The sequence below is a fragment of the Acipenser ruthenus genome, chromosome 11 (genome assembly GCF_902713425.1).
Source record: "Acipenser ruthenus chromosome 11, fAciRut3.2 maternal haplotype, whole genome shotgun sequence".
Taxonomy (NCBI): domain Eukaryota; kingdom Metazoa; phylum Chordata; class Actinopteri; order Acipenseriformes; family Acipenseridae; genus Acipenser; species Acipenser ruthenus.
In genome coordinates this window covers 301,065-319,882 of record NC_081199.1, presented here as the reverse complement: position 1 = coordinate 319,882, position 18,818 = coordinate 301,065, and the positions used below count along the sequence as shown (strand labels likewise).

Below are 18,818 nucleotides of genomic sequence, written 5' to 3'. Positions count from 1 at the left end.
TTTATTTACGGATGTCCTCCTGCCGATTCTGGGTAATGGAAACAGAGGCATCTTTGTTTCAGAGATGACAGATCTCTGGAAGATAATCACAGGCCATTTCACATTAATGTGTGCACAGACTGTGAGTAAAGGTTCAGGACTAGGAAGGACTGCTTCCAGTGGAGACAGGGCAGAGATCTCAGAGGAAGGAGAGGGTCTGCTGCTCATGTGTGCCCGTCTTCTCTCTCATACGAACCATGTGCTGGGGTTTCTGGAGTCACGTCTGTGTCAGGGCTGTCACATTTAGATTTTAGAGATGGATTTGAATTCTCAGTTAAAAAGGTTCTGGATTAGCAGCACTGGAAGCAGAAATGCTCTCTGTTATTCATTGTGAGGAACAAGCTTTCCCCAAAATTGTCTCGGAAACCTGACCCTTTACAGGATGCACTTTCCTGATGTTGAGTTTCATGTTTGAAATCCAGTGTTCCCTACGATTCTCTACTGTTGTTTCTGCTGTGATCATACCTGGCAAAGCCTGCTTCTGAAAAGACTCCTCAATGCTATGTTTTCTTTTGAGGAGGCAGATCAGTGTTGCACAGGCTCCCTGCAGTACCTGCCTACCTCACTCCAGCAAATCAGCCTTCAAAAGACTTTTCAGGAATAGATAGTTGTGGAAGGGTGGTGGGCAATTCACTGACACAAGGAGACAGTACTTTATTTGTAGCGCCGCTCAGGCGTACTGATTTATTTGATGCAGTAGATGGCGCTGTTGTCCGTGTTCTGGATACTGACAACAGTAACCAGAATCACGGCGTTTACCAATACAGGTATAGGCACAACAAGTGCTCGCAAATAATAATGAAAACCAAAGGCGAAAGAAAAAGGGAAAATAAAACACAGTAATAAAACTACAAACAAAAAGTGCTGCTTACGCAGTGCCCCCACTGCCGCTAAGCCGGTCAGAACGGGCCTCCGTCCTACGCTCAATTACCCTCTATACACTGGGATGGCCGGAGTTCCCCGTACAACTAAGCACGTCCCCTCGGGTACGTGGTGATTTCTGTTATGTCTTTTTCGATAAATTATTTTAAGGCCGGCTGTTTCTCTCAGCCAGTTTGGCCTCGTTTTATTTTAAAACTGACGTCTTTCGTCAGTGTCACTGGGTATTCCCCAAACACGGCCACCCGAGCACCCAACCAAACCAGATCTTATGGGCCGAGCAGTCTCCCAAGGCCCGCCCCTCAGCCACTCAGAGAGAGGGAAAGCACACACACCCTCTTCCCCACCTCTCCGTGTCATTGCCATGACCGACAGGCGGATCCCACGAGACTGCTGCCCTCTACCTGCAGTAATACGGATGTGCCAGACAGTCAGTCCAGATCTCCCCTGTTACACATCCTCCCCCTCAGAATGGCACCACCGGTCCATTCGAAAATCCTACAACCCCATGCCTTCCCGAGAGAAAAAATCTGCGTTTTGATGCAGTTTCCCTGCTCGGTGGATTACCCTGAAGGCATAGGGCTGCAGGGCCAAGTACCACCGCGTGATTCTGGCGTTGTTATCCTTCATCCGGTGAAGCCATGCTAAGGGGGCATGATCCGTAATCAGGGTGAAGTGTCGCCCCAGGAGGTAGTACCGGAGTGACTCGACTGCCCATTTTACTGCGAGACACTCCTTCTCGATGGTACTATAGTTTTTCTCGCGGGGAAGGAGCTTCCTGCTGATGTACAGGACCGGGTGCTCGCTTCCCCGCACCTCCTGAGACAACACTGCCCCGAGACCTGTCTCTGACGCATCCGTCTGCAGGGTGAACCTCCTACTAAAATCAGGACTGCATAGCACTGGCTTGCTACACAGCCTTCGCTTCAGAGCGAGAAAGGCCCTCTGGCACGGCTCCGTCCACTGAACCGTATTTGGGGCAGCCTTCCGGGTGAGGTCTGTCAAGGGAGCAGCGAGCGTGGCGAAGCTCGGGATGAACTTCCTGTAATAGCCCGCTAGTCCCAAGAAAGAGCGCACCTGGGTTTTGGTCGTAGGGACCGGCCAGTCAGCCAAGGCTTTCACCTTAGCAATCAGCGGTCTGATCTGGCCGCTCCCTACTCGATACCCCAAATACTCCGACTCACTCTTCCCAATGGCACATTTCTTTGGGTTAGCAGTGAGCCCAGCCTCCCGCAAGGATTGCAGCACCGCCGCTACCTTACACAGATGACTCGGCCAGTCCTCACTGTGGATAACCACGTCATCTATGTAAGCAGCGGCGTACTGCTGATGGGGCCGCAAAATGCGATCCATCATCCGCTGGAAAGTGGCTGGTGCTCCGTGCAACCCAAAGGGCATGGTCCTAAATTGGTACAACCCGAAGGGAGTCGAAAACGCCGTCCTCTCTCTGGATTCCGGGGTCAGGGGTATCTGCCAGTACCCCTTCGTTAAATCCAGTGTCGTCATAAAATGAGCCGTGCCCAGACGCTCCAGTAACTCATCTACCCGAGGCATGGGATAAGCGTCAAACTTCGATTTTTCATTAACCCGCCTGAAGTCAATGCAAAATCGAGTTGACCCGTCCGGCTTATCCACTAAAACAATCGGACTGTTCCAGTCACTTTGGGACTCCTCTATTACCCCCAGTCTGAGCATCTCGTCAATCTCCGCTTTTACTACCTGCCTTTTGCGCTCAGGTATGCGGTACGGCCTCTGGCGAACTAGCGCCCCCGGCTCAGTCTCAATGTGATGGTGGGCTACTCGAGTCTGCCCCGGGACGGGAGAAAACACATCAGGAAATTCCGCCACCAGCGCCCGCGCCTGACATTTCTGTGTTGGTGTCAGATTATCTGCAATCTGTACCGACCCTTGTTTCGCCAACACAGAAAGATCAGGTCCCAGGTCGGTGACGTCATCTGCTGGCGCCGCTAACAAAGCCTCCTGCTGTAACCAAGGCTTCAGCAGGTTTACATGGTAAATGTGCTTTTCTCTCCGTCGCTCCGGCTGGCAGATCTCATAATCCACCGTCCCAACCCGGCGTGTAACCTCAAACGGTCCTTGCCACTTCGCCAGAAGTTTGGACTCAGAGCTGGGTAACAATAGAAGCACTTTATCCCCCGGCTGAAACGTGCGCAACCGAGCCCCCCTGTTATATTGGGTCTCCTGTCTGTGCTGAGCCTGCTGCAAATTGTCATGCGCCCATTTTCCCACAGACTCAAGACGTTTGCGCAGGTCCAACACATACCGGACAGTATTGGTCGAATTGTCCTGCTGTTCCTCCCACATCTCTCTGACCAGATCGAGCACACCCCGGGGTCTCCGACCATACAGCAACTCGAATGGCGAAAAACCCGTGGAAGCCTGGGGTACCTCTCTGATCGCAAAGAGAAGGGGAGGAATCAGCTGGTCCCAGTAACGCACGTCACTACTAATAAATCTGCGCAACATGTTTTTGAGGGTCTTATTAAAGCGCTCCACAAGACCATCAGTCTGGGGGTGAAAAACCGAGGTCCTAATGGTCTTAATCCCCAAAAGTTTACATGTTCCGCGGACTAGCCGGGACATAAAGTTGGTGCCTTGGTCGGTCAGTATTTCCTTGGGGATCCCCACCCGGGAGAAAACCTTCACGAGCTCGTTGGCAACAGATTTAGCAGACGCAGATCGGAGGGGAATGGCCTCTGGATAACGGGTAGCATAATCCAAAATGACCAATAGGTGTGTGTATCCCGCCGCACTCCTTTCTAACGGTCCCACTATATCTACTCCAATACGCTCAAACGGAGCTTCCACTAGGGGCAATGGCACCAGTGGGGCTCGTGGGACGGCTCTAGGGCTAGCTTTCTGACACTCCCCACAGCGTTCGCAAAAACGTCTGACGTCACCATCCAGCCCCAGCCAATAGAACCGTGTCACAAGCCTCGCTTTAGTCTTGTCCCTTCCCAAATGACCAGACAGGGGAATAGCGTGGGCAAGCTGCAACAAATCCTCCTTAAAGGGCTGAGGAATGAGCAACTGGTGACGCACTTCCCCCGTCCTGGGTAATTTTTCAACACGGTACAACAGGTCTCGATCAATTTCAAAGTGAGGGTACGTGGCGGCGCGTCTGGGCTCGACCACACGACCATTAACCACCGCTGCTTGGTCAAAGAGCCTGCCCAGCACGTCGTCACGCCCTTGCTCGAGTCGGAAGTCACGGGAACGAGCTAGAAAATCAGCTCCCATGGCTTCCAGCTCGGGATCAGGTCGGTCCTGAGCGGAGGCAGCAGAGCCAGTCCCCTGCGCTGACTCCGCGGCCTCCCCCCCAGTCTCTTCACCAATCGCCCCCACCTGAAACTTCTCGGACTCCCTCCATTGCCAGCCCTCATTCTTAGCGGCCCGGCGTTCCCGTTTAGTTTTGCGGGGTCTAAATCTGTGGCAATAGCAATCCGGGTCACGAAAGGGAAAGATCTCGCCAATTACTTCCTCTTTCTTAGCCAATAAGGAGGACGGGGCCGCCACAGCAGCCAACCAATTTTTAAACTGCTCGCAGTCCCGTCCCAGAACTACCGGTACCGGCAACCGAGGACACAAACCCAATTGCACTCGCGTCACCTGCTGGCCAATTTTCAGATTTACGTACATTTTGGGGTAAGTGCGCACATCCCCATGAATACATTTTATATGCACCTGTCCCGTTATTTGCTTATGCCCCGGTGAGATTAAGCTCTCTTGTATCAGGGACTGACTACACCCTGAATCTAAGAGAGCCTGGGTTTGTGTATCATCCACTGACACAGGAATCACAAAACCCGTCTGCTGGAGTGACTGATGTAATGGAACAGTCTTACCTGGTCGAATGACGTCACATCCCATAGCGGGGCAATCCCGGTCGATGTGGCTCACCTCCCAGCTTGTTCCACACATCAGTGAACTAGTTTCTCGCCATGAAGCTTCAGCAGGAGGTCGAAACACAGGACCCATCAAAGGGGATCGACGGTAGGGTGGCCGCGCGAGACCCCGGTCCAACACCGCAGCAGCCCGTGGGTGACCCCACTCTGCCCCAGTTCTCGGGCCGGGAGCTCCCACCGCCACACTCCGTCCAAAGACTTTGCTACCCCTTCCCCCCAGTCCCTTCGCCCTCCATGGGGCCAGTAGAGGGGGTGATGCTGGTGTAGCACGGTTTCCAGGCAGCTTAGCGGGCGTTGGTTCCGCTGCCTGGTATTGCTCTGCCAGTTGGATCGCCAACTCTAGGGTGGCGGGTGCCTGCCGTTGCACCCACACCCGCGGTTCCGGAGGCAAGCACTGCAGGAACCGCTCGACCACCACTACCTCCACCAGCCTGGCAGTGGTGGTGGCTCCCGGGTTCAACCATCCCCGCGCGTAATCCTGCAAACGATGCGCGATGACCCTGGGGTGTTCCTCTGCCGAGAAGTTCTCCTCCCTGAACTTGCGGCGGTAGCCCTCCGGAGTCGCACCCACGCGGTTGAGGATGGCAGCTTTCAGCGTGGGGTACTCCATCATTGCCGCCGGATCCAGGGTCCTCGCCGCCGCTTGTGCCTCCCCTGTCAGCTGGGGCAGGAGGTAGCTAGCCCACTGCTCGCGGGCCCACCCGGCAGAGATCGCCATCGCCTCAAATACCTCCAGGTATGCTTCTGGTCGGTCCTCTGCCGTCATTTTCGTGGGCTGCTGTAGCCATGGGTCTGGCCCCGCAGCTCTTGCACTCTCCTGCACCACCGCAGTAAGGGTTTCCCGCAGGAGATCCATTAAGGTGGTGAACTGCTGGGGATCCATTCTGCTCCCTGATTTTGCACTGCTTTATGTGGGCAGTGCCAGTGAATCCCACTTCTGACACCACGTGTGGAAGGGTGGTGGGCAATTCACTGACACAAGGAGACAGTACTTTATTTGTAGCGCCGCTCAGGCGTACTGATTTATTTGATGCAGTAGATGGCGCTGTTGTCCGTGTTCTGGATACTGACAACAGTAACCAGAATCACGGCGTTTACCAATACAGGTATAGGCACAACAAGTGCTCGCAAATAATAATGAAAACCAAAGGCGAAAGAAAAAGGGAAAATAAAACACAGTAATAAAACTACAAACAAAAAGTGCTGCTTACGCAGTGCCCCCACTGCCGCTAAGCCGGTCAGAACGGGCCTCCGTCCTACGCTCAATTACCCTCTATACACTGGGATGGCCGGAGTTCCCCGTACAACTAAGCACGTCCCCTCGGGTACGTGGTGATTTCTGTTATGTCTTTTTCGATAAATTATTTTAAGGCCGGCTGTTTCTCTCAGCCAGTTTGGCCTCGTTTTATTTTAAAACTGACGTCTTTCGTCAGTGTCACTGGGTATTCCCCAAACACGGCCACCCGAGCACCCAACCAAACCAGATCTTATGGGCCGAGCAGTCTCCCAAGGCCCGCCCCTCAGCCACTCAGAGAGAGGGAAAGCACACACACCCTCTTCCCCACCTCTCCGTGTCATTGCCATGACCGACAGGCGGATCCCACGAGACTGCTGCCCTCTACCTGCAGTAATACGGATGTGCCAGACAGTCAGTCCAGATCTCCCCTGTTACAATAGTAAACAGATGTTGTTAAAGTTATGAAGTTACGCAGGTAAGAAATTTCATGTTAAGAAAGTCTAAATGAATGTATATATCCCATAGCGATATGTGCAGTTTAGATGTAAGCACTGATCTGTGTGTTATCCACCCTCTTGTCAGTCCAGTTTCCCTGTTCAGGTGGTTTTATATTATGGACTGACCACTGGGGGCCAAATCGGGATCATCCCCCTCAATTCACTTGAGACCTAACCATGATTTGAAAGGCTTATCCGTACTGCTTCACCTTGCCAGCTAGACCTCGGGGCTTAGTAATACTGGAGTACTGCGAATAAGAATCCCATGACTGTGGGATCAAACACTACACCCCTATTAGGGTAGAGTGATTGGTTTTCATCACTTTTAAGTCCCCCAGTTTCAACAGATAGAGTTTCCCCCACCTGTTGTCAAAGCAGAGCTGGCTGGCAAGCAGAACCGCTTATCTGCTGTGCTGCATATGAGACGAGCATGAATGTTTAATGCATGCCAGCGTATGTTACTGTCTACAAAACAAACATCCATATGGTTCTTGGTTTACTCTAGAAGGTATGACAGTTTACATGAGACTATCATTAAAGAGGTCATCATCATGTGTTTAGTACATGGGAACTGACAATCTCCTTACCCTGCTTCCCAAATGTAATTATCTCAGTATTTATGGGACAGAATTAGCCTCCTGGATGGAACAGTCTGGTTTTAATTCATAGTTACATCATTCAGAATGTACTAAACGTACATCCTAGTGTATATAAGATTATGTAGTTTCAGGATCCGTTATAATATAGCAAGTGACAGGTCTGGTCTGGCAGGAGTAAGCTTTCCATTTAGTATTAGTTCTCTATTAACCTAAAACTTGTAGATAAATAACAAAGCTGCAATGAGTGCAATTTTGTTTCTGAATAGATGTACAAAAGTTGCTGAGTTCACAAAGTCACTACGTTATGCTGTTGAGGTGGCCTCAAAACATAAAAAAGCCACTTTGCTACAATTTTTCATTCTTGATAAGAGTACAGAACCACTTTGTGGTTTCAGAAGCAAATTGTCGCCTTCCCTTTTCAGAGTGATAAAAAAGAAGTCTGTGGCAGCAGATCTGAAGTAAGGGACCCTGAGGTTAGGGGGGAAGATCCTTTGGGTATCCTCTGGCTTCTCATTTCTTTATCATAGACATATTTTTTAATTATTATTTGAGCCTGTTATTATTGTCAGTCCTTCTCAAGTAATCGAGTTATCACAAGACATGCAGATATATTGACAAGAGCAGCTCCCGTACTTACCCCTGTGCTGCCTGAGGTGAAGAATAGGTATGGATTCTCAGTTCAAACAAGGCGGTACTGTTAATTAGCGCGCAGGGGTCAGCCTTCAGCATATCAGTGCAGTTTCCTTCAATATGCTGCCCTGCAATCAGCCTTCAGCATATCAGTGCAGTTTCCTTCAATACGCTGCCCTGCAATCAGCCTTCAGGACTGTCACAATAATGCTACACATCACATGAGATAAACACTCTTTTTTCGATATGAAGAAAATACTTTTTAAGATGATAGCTGGGTGCAATCTGATGGCAGCAAGGAATTCTGATGGTTTGTAGATGGCTCAGTCCAGTGATAGCTATCTTTACGGGTAGTTTATAGAGATAGACAAAACAAACAGGAGGAGCTCATTTGTTGGGAAAGGACTTGCTTTGTAGGCGTTTCACTGTGAACTGATAAGACACTGGTGAATAATGATGAATTCGCATGTCTTTAAAAAGCTGGAATGCATGTAGTGAGCGCACTGTATTGAGCAGGGCAATGCAGAGGGATTTACACTGTCTGTATCAACAGCATGCACCGTGCTTCCTAATTATCTGACCTGACCACACAGCATATCATTTTCAGGGTACCGTTTCTCCAGTGGATCTGCTTAGATCAAGATCTCACTGTCATCTGTGGAGAATATGCTGTGCAAACTGGTCATGTTTTGAACTGCTACTGAATGAGGATGGGAAGATGCCCATGACTGCGTGTAACAGAATACATTTCTATTCATTGCATCTTTCTAATTGATGCAGTCCTCATGAAAGGTAATATGATGACAGCCCTGTTGACTGAAGCCATCTGTTTGTCCACAGATCACAGTAGACCTAAAAATGATCTCCCTTAACTGGAGGGCCCTCCTTTCTTACAATTAGAGGGCCTGTCAGTTACTAAAACATTGCCTCCTGAGTAGCCTGAAGCCATGGTCAGGTTGAATTCCTATCACGCCAAAACACTGTTGAAAATATTGAAACCAGGTGTGAGCAGAATGCCCTGGATATTGCATTCTTGCTTCAGGTGAATAGGGTTGTGTTGTTACTTACCACACAAAGAGGTCTCAGCATAATCTTTACTATTGGATTCAAATGAAGCAAACCACAATTCATTCAGAACCGTAATGCTAACATTAATTCATGACTGATAAGCATGCGTTTTAAAATATCACCAATTGAACTTACCCAGAATTTACGAATAGGAGGCGTGTTAGTTCATACATAATTTTATTTGAATTACTGACACTAAACCAAAACTGTCCCGGAGTTTATAAAAAGCAAGCCTCTGTCATGCAATGCATTTGTTATGAAACCAGGCATTGTTTCTCTTCCTCCATACCAGGCTTTTTGAATGTGCTGCAGGGAGATGCTACATACAGTGCAAAGGTCAAGAACATGACTTCTCTTAAAACAAAGAAACACATGAAAAATGGATTTGAACTGCCTCTTCAGCTGACAAACAGCTCAGCTTCAGGGAGAACACATGCAGCCCAACTTGTTATAAAGGTCTGGAACAATACCTACCAAGGGCGAAACGGTATGTTATTAATTGTAGTGAAACTTAACACCACAACAATTGGATACTACAGACATCAATATATAAATGACAGGGGTCTAGCCAGAGAATTTCAATTTTGCTGCCATCTTTATCTTTTGTCTCATAGACCATTTGCTTAATCACTGCAGGGCCCCCATTGCAGCACCCACATCCACTGCATTAGTACCCATTAGCCACATTACACCCATATCTTTTACCACAGCACCCACATGCCCAATAACCGCTGTAATAACTTGACTGCTGCCACAGCCACCAGCCCCATTTTAAAAGTGCTTTCTAAGAGCTTTACTACAAAGGCTTTTTCAAATGGGGTTTAAAAAGCTGAAGTCACCCGTCACGCTCACCTCTCATATTTATTTGAAGTTCCTTTTTATCAGCTTTCACAGAATGTTATTTATTTTGATTTGTTTTCTCCTTTACAAAAAGAAATGGAAATTAAAATGTTCCATCGTTGGCAGGCACCTCAGATCAGGGATGTTTATTTAAAAGAAAAACAGTTTACTTGATGTTCTTGTTTTTGCTGCAGTTGGATACAAGTGGTTGATGTTCATTGCACATCCTTCTCAAACTGCAGTCTGGCCGGGGGGCCGTGTTCTAAATTCTAAATTCTTAGAACAAACTGGTGCTCATCAACGAGAACACAATAATTGTGTTTGACAACAAAACATTTTCATATTCCTTACGCAGTACCAGCAATGCTTGCCAGTGAGTGAATTCAGTAACTCATTGACTGGCAACTTGGGACTACTGGCATTCCTTCAATTGGCATCCTGCTGCAGACTGAGGAGAGGCCTCTGATTCCTTTGTTTGTCAGTTATTTAGCATGGCAGTTATTTAGCATGGGGAAGCATACAGTATTCTGCAATTAGCTGCAGGCAAGAGCTTTTATTTAGTTTGTTTGTTTGATCTTGCAAGAACCTGACAAGGACAGCAACTACCCCCCCATACTTCACTCAAGAAACCAATTTAAAAACAACACTATAATATGGCAATAATTAGCTGTAATCCCAAGAAAATAATTACAGGCGATTAGATGCAAAGGAAGAATCCACTTCATTTGATCGGCTTGGTTGTAGATATCTGGTGCTTCATCTTTGATCTTTGCTGCTTGTAGTTTTAAATGCTTCAGAGGGATTTTGCCCTTCATGCGGTGGTAGTTCTGTTTTCAATCAAGGCCTCTGATCAAACCACAACAAAGCCATCACATTATGATAGAAGGGAATAATCGGAGGCAGAGTTATTGCAAACAGAGCCCAAAAAAAAAAAAAAAACACCTTGTGTGTGGGGATTGGGAGGCTAAATACTTATTCCACACATTGTTGTTTTTTTTTTTGCTGATTCTCCTTCACCACAATGAAACCACATTGGCTTGCACTGTCCCCAAATCAAGGCAAGTCACGGCATGTACTGAGTCAACCACTGCTGCAGCAAGCAAGTGAGCTTTGGATTGGCACCATTAGATCCAGACCATTAACACTCAGCATGCTCAGCATTGGTAAGATTAATATTGGCCGCCTCTTACCATGCAGAAGATGTAATGGCCATCGTTCATTTGTATAATAATGCATAAAGTAATGGTTCACTATGGCAGTACTGTGCACATTCTGACAAGAGAGGACAGATGAGGGTTGAATTCCAGCTTCAGCTCCATGTACAAGACTTCTGAACTCATAGACAGGGAACTATCCATGCCACAAGTAAATAATAAACACTTTGAATAGACAGTTGGGAGGGGGAGCAGATGCAGGCCTGAAGTCCTAATAAAACACATCAGGCAACATAAGCTGTTGTTTTTAGAGGAGACTGTAAATTGTCAGGGGAGGGTGACGGTTTGTTTGATGTTAGCAGACTGCAATTATTGAAACTTAATATCTGTGCATTGGTGATGGATTGCAGAGAAGTACCTGTCAGGAGTTGAGAGTCATGACTGTGAAGAGGCTGAATCACTGGTACTTTAATTAGGGCTCTCAGCTCTTCCAACGATGAGATGTCAAAGGTTCAGTAGGCAGCACTCTGCATGGCGTCTCAAGAAGAGTGACATCAAACATCAGTGGCATTATGTGTTCATATTAAATGGTGATAGTTTATGTCATCTAAATGTATAGAACAGTTCCACTTTTTTATATAAGTTCTTAGGCTGCATTGCACTTTATTATTTCTTTTTTTGCATAATGAATTCAACACGATGCTATTCACGTTGAATTCCTTATGCATTTATTGGCATTGTGTATATATTCTTATATATACATTGGCTTGATTTTACATGCTAAACAAACATCCTTCTAGTAATTCACTTGAACTCGTATGAATTGGTGGCTGTGATTATGGATTTTGTAGAAGAGCCGTCAGGTATTCTCATTTTCCTTGAATGTAATTAGGAGCCCATGCGCTGCAGAAAGAGCTACTGTCCTTTAAATAACGCACCCAACTCGGATGGAGCCTTCTCAAGAATTATATAATAAAGATGAACTGGGGTAATGACCTCAGACCTTTTGATCATATTCCTCACTTACCTAACTCTGGCTTGGAGATAGAGACCCATGTTTAAATCATTATCAAGCTCAAAGGGTTAACCTGTGATAGGACTTCAAACAAGCAGTCCTGCTTGCTCTTTCAGAGGGGGTGGCAAGGCAACTAACAAGCGCTTCCTCAGGCAGTCTGCAGACAGAAAGCAAAGCTTGGCTTAAGGAATAAAAAAGGCATTGGCTCGAAGAATGACAGAGGATTGATGTGTGTTGGCTGCCAGACCATCTCGATTCTGAACTCTTCAGGAAAGCTGTAAATACCCTCTAGGTACGAGTCCTGAACCTGTGGCTTCTTGAAGGATTTGTGAGTCATGCTACTGGAATCCTCAAACCATGGAGGTCGTTTTGTTTTTCTAGTGCAAGTGCAGTGTTAGTTTTGGTATAAAATCATCTTAAATGATCACAGTAAACAACTGATCCAGAGCCGGAAGTTCTTAGGTCTGAGACCTTTTTCCTCCACTTGTTTTGTGCTGATCACGGTCCTGTCCTGGTTCCTCCACTTGCTTTGTGCTGATCACGGTCCTGTCCTGGTTCCTCCACTTGCTTTGTGCTGATCATGGTCTTTTCAGCTGTTAGACTGTTATTAAGCAAGACTTTGTTGGAACCGAGATTATTAAGCACCCAAATAAAGACAGTGCTTAGGTTTTAGTAATCATGCCATCTCACTCTCTCTAAAGTGGCACTCAAGTGCAAACAAGCTCTTGAACTATAGAAATGTAAACTTCATATGATAGTAAGCAATTTGTTTGTGTGGTAGAGCACATGCTTGTGGAATTCTGATTCATACCATGAGCAGATTATTGGATTGAGCGGGGAGGCAAACTGTTTTTGATTTAGTAGAAAATATGTTGCTTTGCAATCTGTAAAATAATCGCATAGCCAAAAAACCCTGAAGCCTGTCTTTTACTGATTAACTTCCTCAGCCTTCAAAGGAAATGCAGCTAAGCAGCTTGGAGATATCGTTTTCTCAACGATCTGATCTGATTTTCAAAGATCTAAGTCAGACTTTGTGACATAAGAAGAAACTTCTGTTGTTTTCTGCCACAGTGAGTCTGTTACAGCACAAGAGATTTCTCATGCCTTGGTCTGTAACAAACTCCTACGCAGTCCTTTAAAAGCACCAAGCGCAGTGAACTGTCTTCAAACACTGTTTGTGTGTAATTAGCGTTTTGTTGTGCTGGGATGTGTGTATTTTATGAGCTTGACTGGCTTCTTGCTTTGCAGTGGATCTCATTTTAAACCAGGTATTGGGTGGAATGGATTGAAGCGCTATCAAGTTCCCATATGTTTGTAGTTCCATTCTTTTGAAGAGTTCAGTCTTGCATTACATGCTGCTTTCATTTTTGATGTTTTCTTTTATTTTTTTTTAGCTTGGTTATGGTGGAAACTAATGTGGGGGAGATGAATGTCTGTATGATGCGTGGTTGGTGAAAAGATAAAAAAATATATAAATCAGCCTTATATGAACATACAGTATCTATTAAAATCTATTTAAATAAATGTATTTGGTGTTCTACAGTATAATCTATGAGGTTGTATATGTATTGCTACAGTACAGACATGTGCATCGGTCTGATAATGTGTGCTTCTCTTTTGGTTTTGCAACCCCAGTGTTTCCTTATTTTCTTTAAGTGATCCCCGACCCACACCTTTCCACACATTGCATTGTCATTGCATGGCAGGTTAATGACCTGTGCTGCATGCACCTTGTTCTGCAGAGTGTTACACGGCGAATGGAGAAGATTACAGAGGCAAGCAGAACCAGACCTGTCTTCAAGGAGGGAAGCCCTGTCTGTACTGGAATGAGACCTTCCAACATCCCTACAACACAATGAAATACCCCAACGGAGAGGGTGGGCTTGGGAAACACAACTACTGCAGGTAATTCAGTGCAATTCAGACCCGTTCCGTGCCTCACGAAAGGGAATTCATATGAATAAGCAGTCTTTACTGTATACGGCACGACACAAGTTTCATTGCCTGGAAAGGGTTCATTATTTTTGCACAGAAAGCCAGTCCAGAGGAGCAGTGTGTCATGTTTCAGGGCTTGTGAATATGAGTGAATTAGATAGTAAATATGTCTTCCTATTTTGTAAATATTTGCATTTTTTCTGGTCATTTGATACTGGATCTATTCAGTACATAACAGGATTTCAGTAAACTGCATACACAGGAGGAAGCTGAGCCCAGTGGTTTTGGATTACCCATGTGTTCCCTTCAGATCGTCCATATTGTGTTCTGAAGAGTGCAGAATGCAAATTCAGAATATCCAGTAAGGTGTGAAATGCTGGAGCTCATTTAAACAGACCCACAGGCATTGAAACTAGCTACTTTATTCAGAGGATTCGCCGCAAGTTTAAACTCATCATGATGCAAAGCTTTAGGACTTTTATTACTTAATAATTGGCTGTTAATACAAATGTGATAAATAATTGCATCTAAACAAATTACTGGAATAGTCAACAGCACGTCTTTGTTCACAATGTACACCTAGGCAGGTGTATTTATAGTTAGCTCCCTGCTGTATCTACTTTCATTGATAATAGAAGAGATTTGCTTGAGCAAAATATACAAGAACAGGCCACTTGACTGATGACCAGAACTGTCAAAGTTAAACAGAGCTCGGTTCAGCCCAAAGCTTTTTCAGCCAGGTATGCAAGTTTATAACCTGTGTAAAGCAGGGGGGATTCCAGACCTGAATGGCTCGCAGATTAGCTGATTTAGTGAACTTCAGTGGATAATATTGGAGAGAAATTTGATTTGTATCTGCTCTGTGTAAAACCTCTAAACATCGTTTGTAGACACTTATCTGGAGAGGCTGCCGTTATTTATATGAGAGAGGACTCAAACCTACAGCAGCTCACGTAGTCCCCTTTAAGGATGCTGTAAAAGGCATTGAAATAAACTGTCCCGATTCTGGTAAATTAAGATTCCGAGCGGTAACATTTCTATAGGAAATGATATTTTGTGTGACTCTGTATTGAAGCTCAGTGTAAAAGAGGCTGTTTAATTCCAACACCGTTAACCATTGCCCTGCTTGGCAGCAATGCTTTTTCTTATTGATTTATACCTGCTGCAAAACAATGAACATTAAAACAAGCCCCTCCCAACAGGAAGCAATATCCAGCACAGCAGGTGACTGCTGGAGGATTTATTTTAGCAATACATCTTTTCAGTTTCTGACTAGTGACCATGTAATCCAAAAAAAAAAAAAAACACTGCATAGCCGTCTGATGAATGTGAAGCTGGGGCCCAGATGGAGAGCTGTTTTTTTTTTTTTTTTTTTTAAATCATTTGGCACTTGTTATTTCCATAACGTTAAAATGGGAGTGCGGCACCCTGGTGTTTTCACAGGCTTGGATTTAGAGAAAATAGCGCAGAATAAATATGATGGAAATGAAAGAGTCTGAATGGTGGACAGACAATGAGATGAGTCGGTGTGGGGCTCAGCACAGGACAACATGAGGTCATGAGCTGAGGCCCTCGCACTGCATCACAGCCCTGTATCAAACCACAGCTGAAAAAGGCAGAGCGTTCCCACTGCGCATCCACCCTTTAAAAAGGAGGATATTAATGATACTCTCCTGGGAGAGGAGCCACTGGGCAGCGTATTGATGCAAGTGTATACAGAGAAACAATACAATGAATATATCTCAGCACATGATTCAACACTTTCTGTATTGTGTGTGTAGCAAATATAGCAATATAACATAGCTTTTAAAGTTCCTTTAAATAATATATTCTGTAAGAATGGGAGTACAGCTGTTTAGCCCCGAATGAAGTCCCAACAATTCTGTTTGATTACGGCAGCACAAAACCCAAGATCCCTTCACAGGTGTAAATCTGCAGAGGCAGGAGCTAGCCTTGGTGTTTATTGCAAGAATACGACTGAAAATCTCCTGGGGGAGCATTGAGATCGCAGTGCTATTGTTGGCTTGCCTCAAGCTGTTTGACTTGAAAGAAAAACAATAATAGCCTTCATAGTTTATTTTTATTGCATGTCATAAAATACATAAAGCCAAAAAAGTCTGTAAATGCTACAACATTCAAGGGAGCAAAAAGTGGGGATAACCGCAAAATAAAACAAATACATCTATATGGAAATTGCTGTTGAGAAATTGATTCAAAGCAGCTGGTTTCTGGTTCTCCAGGTTTTAAAGCAAGTTTTGATCTACTTTGCAAAAGTAGCTGGAACATCAATTGTGTTTTTGACTGACTGATGAACAAGCTTCCTGGTCTGAGCAGCGCCGGTTCAACCTGATTAGACTGAGGTAACCAAATGTCCTAAATCCTGCTGAATGAATTCTTGGGAAACAGACACCGTCCTTTAAAAAAGTAGAGACCTGGCAAGCCTTCTGTCCAGATCCATTACCTCCTTCTTTAAATATACCTCCAGAGATAACATAATCCCTCCTCTGAAACTCAACCTAGAACCTGGTTGTCTTCCTTTATTGAGGGATTAAGGTAGATGACAGCAGTGTTTTATATTCATGCACTAACAGAATCAGTGGAGTTTACCCGAGCTTTTCCCTACTATCATTCAAACTGCTTCTCTCAGCCCAGGGTCATGAACAGCTTTCCTAATCTACTGTCTACCTGCTCATGCTTGCACTACAAAAGATCCCCACCGTAAAGCAGCACATTCAAGTAGTAGCCTTTCACCTTGCAGCTTTGGCTTCAGTAGCTCAGGACAAAAGTGAAGGATTTGCTGATCAAAGATAAACCCCAAGCTGCAGACTATAGGTCATGAATAGTCTGGACCTGAAACTAGGACTGAGCAGAGAAGGGTTCATGATTAGCAATGAACAGAAGGGTTAAGGATACTAGAAAACTCAAAGGCCCCTTTGACGCTCTGATTGTAATCCTCGCCTCCCCTGATGCTGCTGACAAAGACGCTCCCAGCTGGCTGTAAGGGCCTTTTCTCTGGGCTGCTCTTTCTGAGGTGGACACGGATGACTGGGCACCCAAGAGCCGGGAGGAGAGGGTTTAAAAGAGGAAGAGAAGAGGACCGTCCAGGAGAAAATGAAACAAAAACCAAAACAAAAAAAACAGGGTATTGCGCTAGATAAAGAATTTTCTTTTTGTTAACTTTTTAAAATTTCTCCATTCCCAGAAACCCAGACGGAGACGTCAGGCCCTGGTGTTACATCGCCGATCACGAGGACAGTGTTTACTGGAAGTACTGTGACATTCCCACATGCCAGAGTAAGTGTCAACCACAACACCCCTTTATTTCAACCCCCGTGTGATGATTCTCAAGGAGGATAGCACTCAGTCGAACAAAATGCGCGCACTTATCCTCTCAAACTGTTATATCATGAAGTTTGAAGCATTAGCTGTAACCCCAATAAAATAAACTACTGTTTGGGCAGGGATACCTTGTAGCCTAGCCCCCATTGAATGCTGTGTGTGAACTTGATTCCTTACTTCAAGTTCGCAAAACCAATTAACTTCAAATTAGTGTCCCAATCACCCACCCACCCTTAGTGGAAAATACAGCATTATCCCTGGACAGCCACATCACACTAAGAAAAGGGTCCCGGTTGTTGTGGTTTTGTAAAGCTGGGGGTCCCACTCTTTGTCTGCTGTCAGCATTGCGCTCTTCTCATTCCAAGAGGAATCTGTGCCAGCCCTTTGCTAAGGAAGGCACTGTTGCAGACTCAGTGATCTGAACTGGACAGAGATTGCATTGCTATTGTTATCAGCGCTGCACCAGCTGGCATCCGTGCAGCCACGCAATCATTAATGAGGATTTCAAATGTATTGGGGCCAATTTTTCATTTTTAATTACAGTTACAATTGACCTACTTCGCACACGCAAGTGCCCTTTTTCATTTTTGGTTATCAGATCCCCATGTTTGTTGAAACTGTGAGATTAGCCCCATGCAGGAGATATAGCAGGGTGATATTTCTGCTGCTGTTGCGTGTTTTAGTAGAAACCAGTCCCATTGTCTGTGGTCTGTCCTCAGATTCACAGCACGCTGGCTGCACTGCCATGCTTCCTCTGGTATTCCCCGGTTCTGTTCTGGAGGTATCTCTTACATCCTTGTGTCTGGACCGCAGTTTGAAGTGCAGGAGGCTATCCCTGGTTCCTTCAGCGTTCCTCTCTAATTGTGGTTTCTTCTCATGCCACAGCCCCACCAGAGACTCTTCTGTGGCTACACCAACCTTCTATTGTACGTCATGGGTATCATAAACTGTCTTTGTAGTGCAAGACTTGTGTCATCAAGTGAAGGCCACTGATAGAAGTGATACACCCCTGTATGTTCTACCACGGTCGTCTGTTTTTATGGTCTCTCGTTTACTTTTTATTATCCTCTTAACAAACTCAAGTGCTCTTATTGTCCTGAGCTGCAGCCATCCCATGACTCTTTTCTAACAGCGTGGACCATCAGTTACAATCCATCTGCAGGTTTCATTCCCTAATATACTACTGTATGACTGCCTTCAATCTATAAGACAGCTTCTCTAATTAGAGGTCCATTGGAACTGTGTCTGCTTACGAATTGAATCTGTTCCGCAGCTTGGACTGTCCTTCGCCTTTTGAGTCACAGCTTCTCTGGTCTTGTTTGGTATACCACTGTGATCTAACAGTTAAACCCTCTTCGTTCTTAGTTTATGTAATGGGTTTTCTGGCTTTTGGTGTTTTAAAACCTACCTACCAGTCTGCACTCTTTAGCTCCTCACTTACTTTCATGAATCTTCATTCATAAAAAGGCCAGCCTTATTGAATACATTCTCTGCCTCTTCTTTAAAGGAATCATTACCTAGCACTGTGTCACTGGCAGTGAACAGGTCGTGTGAGATCAGGTTCCTTGCCTCAGGTATTGGAAGACTCTGCAAGTATGAGCAGACTAATGAAACAACAACAAGAGACAACAGGACCGACAAGAAAAGAAAAAACGAAAAC

General features: G+C 45.6%; 1 protein-coding gene across 2 annotated transcripts in view; it reads left to right on the top strand.

Moving 5' to 3' along the window:
- Positions 1-18,818, top strand: part of LOC117426208 (kremen protein 1-like) — a 37,750-nt gene that overhangs the window by 4,445 nt on the left and 14,487 nt on the right. Inside the window, exons 2-4 of one of the 2 annotated variants that reach the window (XM_059032718.1) lie at positions 9,188-9,362; positions 13,627-13,789; positions 17,022-17,113. In XM_059032718.1, the coding sequence (XP_058888701.1) occupies positions 9,221-9,362; positions 13,627-13,789; positions 17,022-17,113 (397 nt within the window). In that variant the 5' untranslated portion in view covers positions 9,188-9,220. The remainder of the gene's footprint in view (positions 1-9,187; positions 9,363-13,626; positions 13,790-17,021; positions 17,114-18,818) is intronic. The other variant, XM_059032719.1, reaches the window with a different exon arrangement.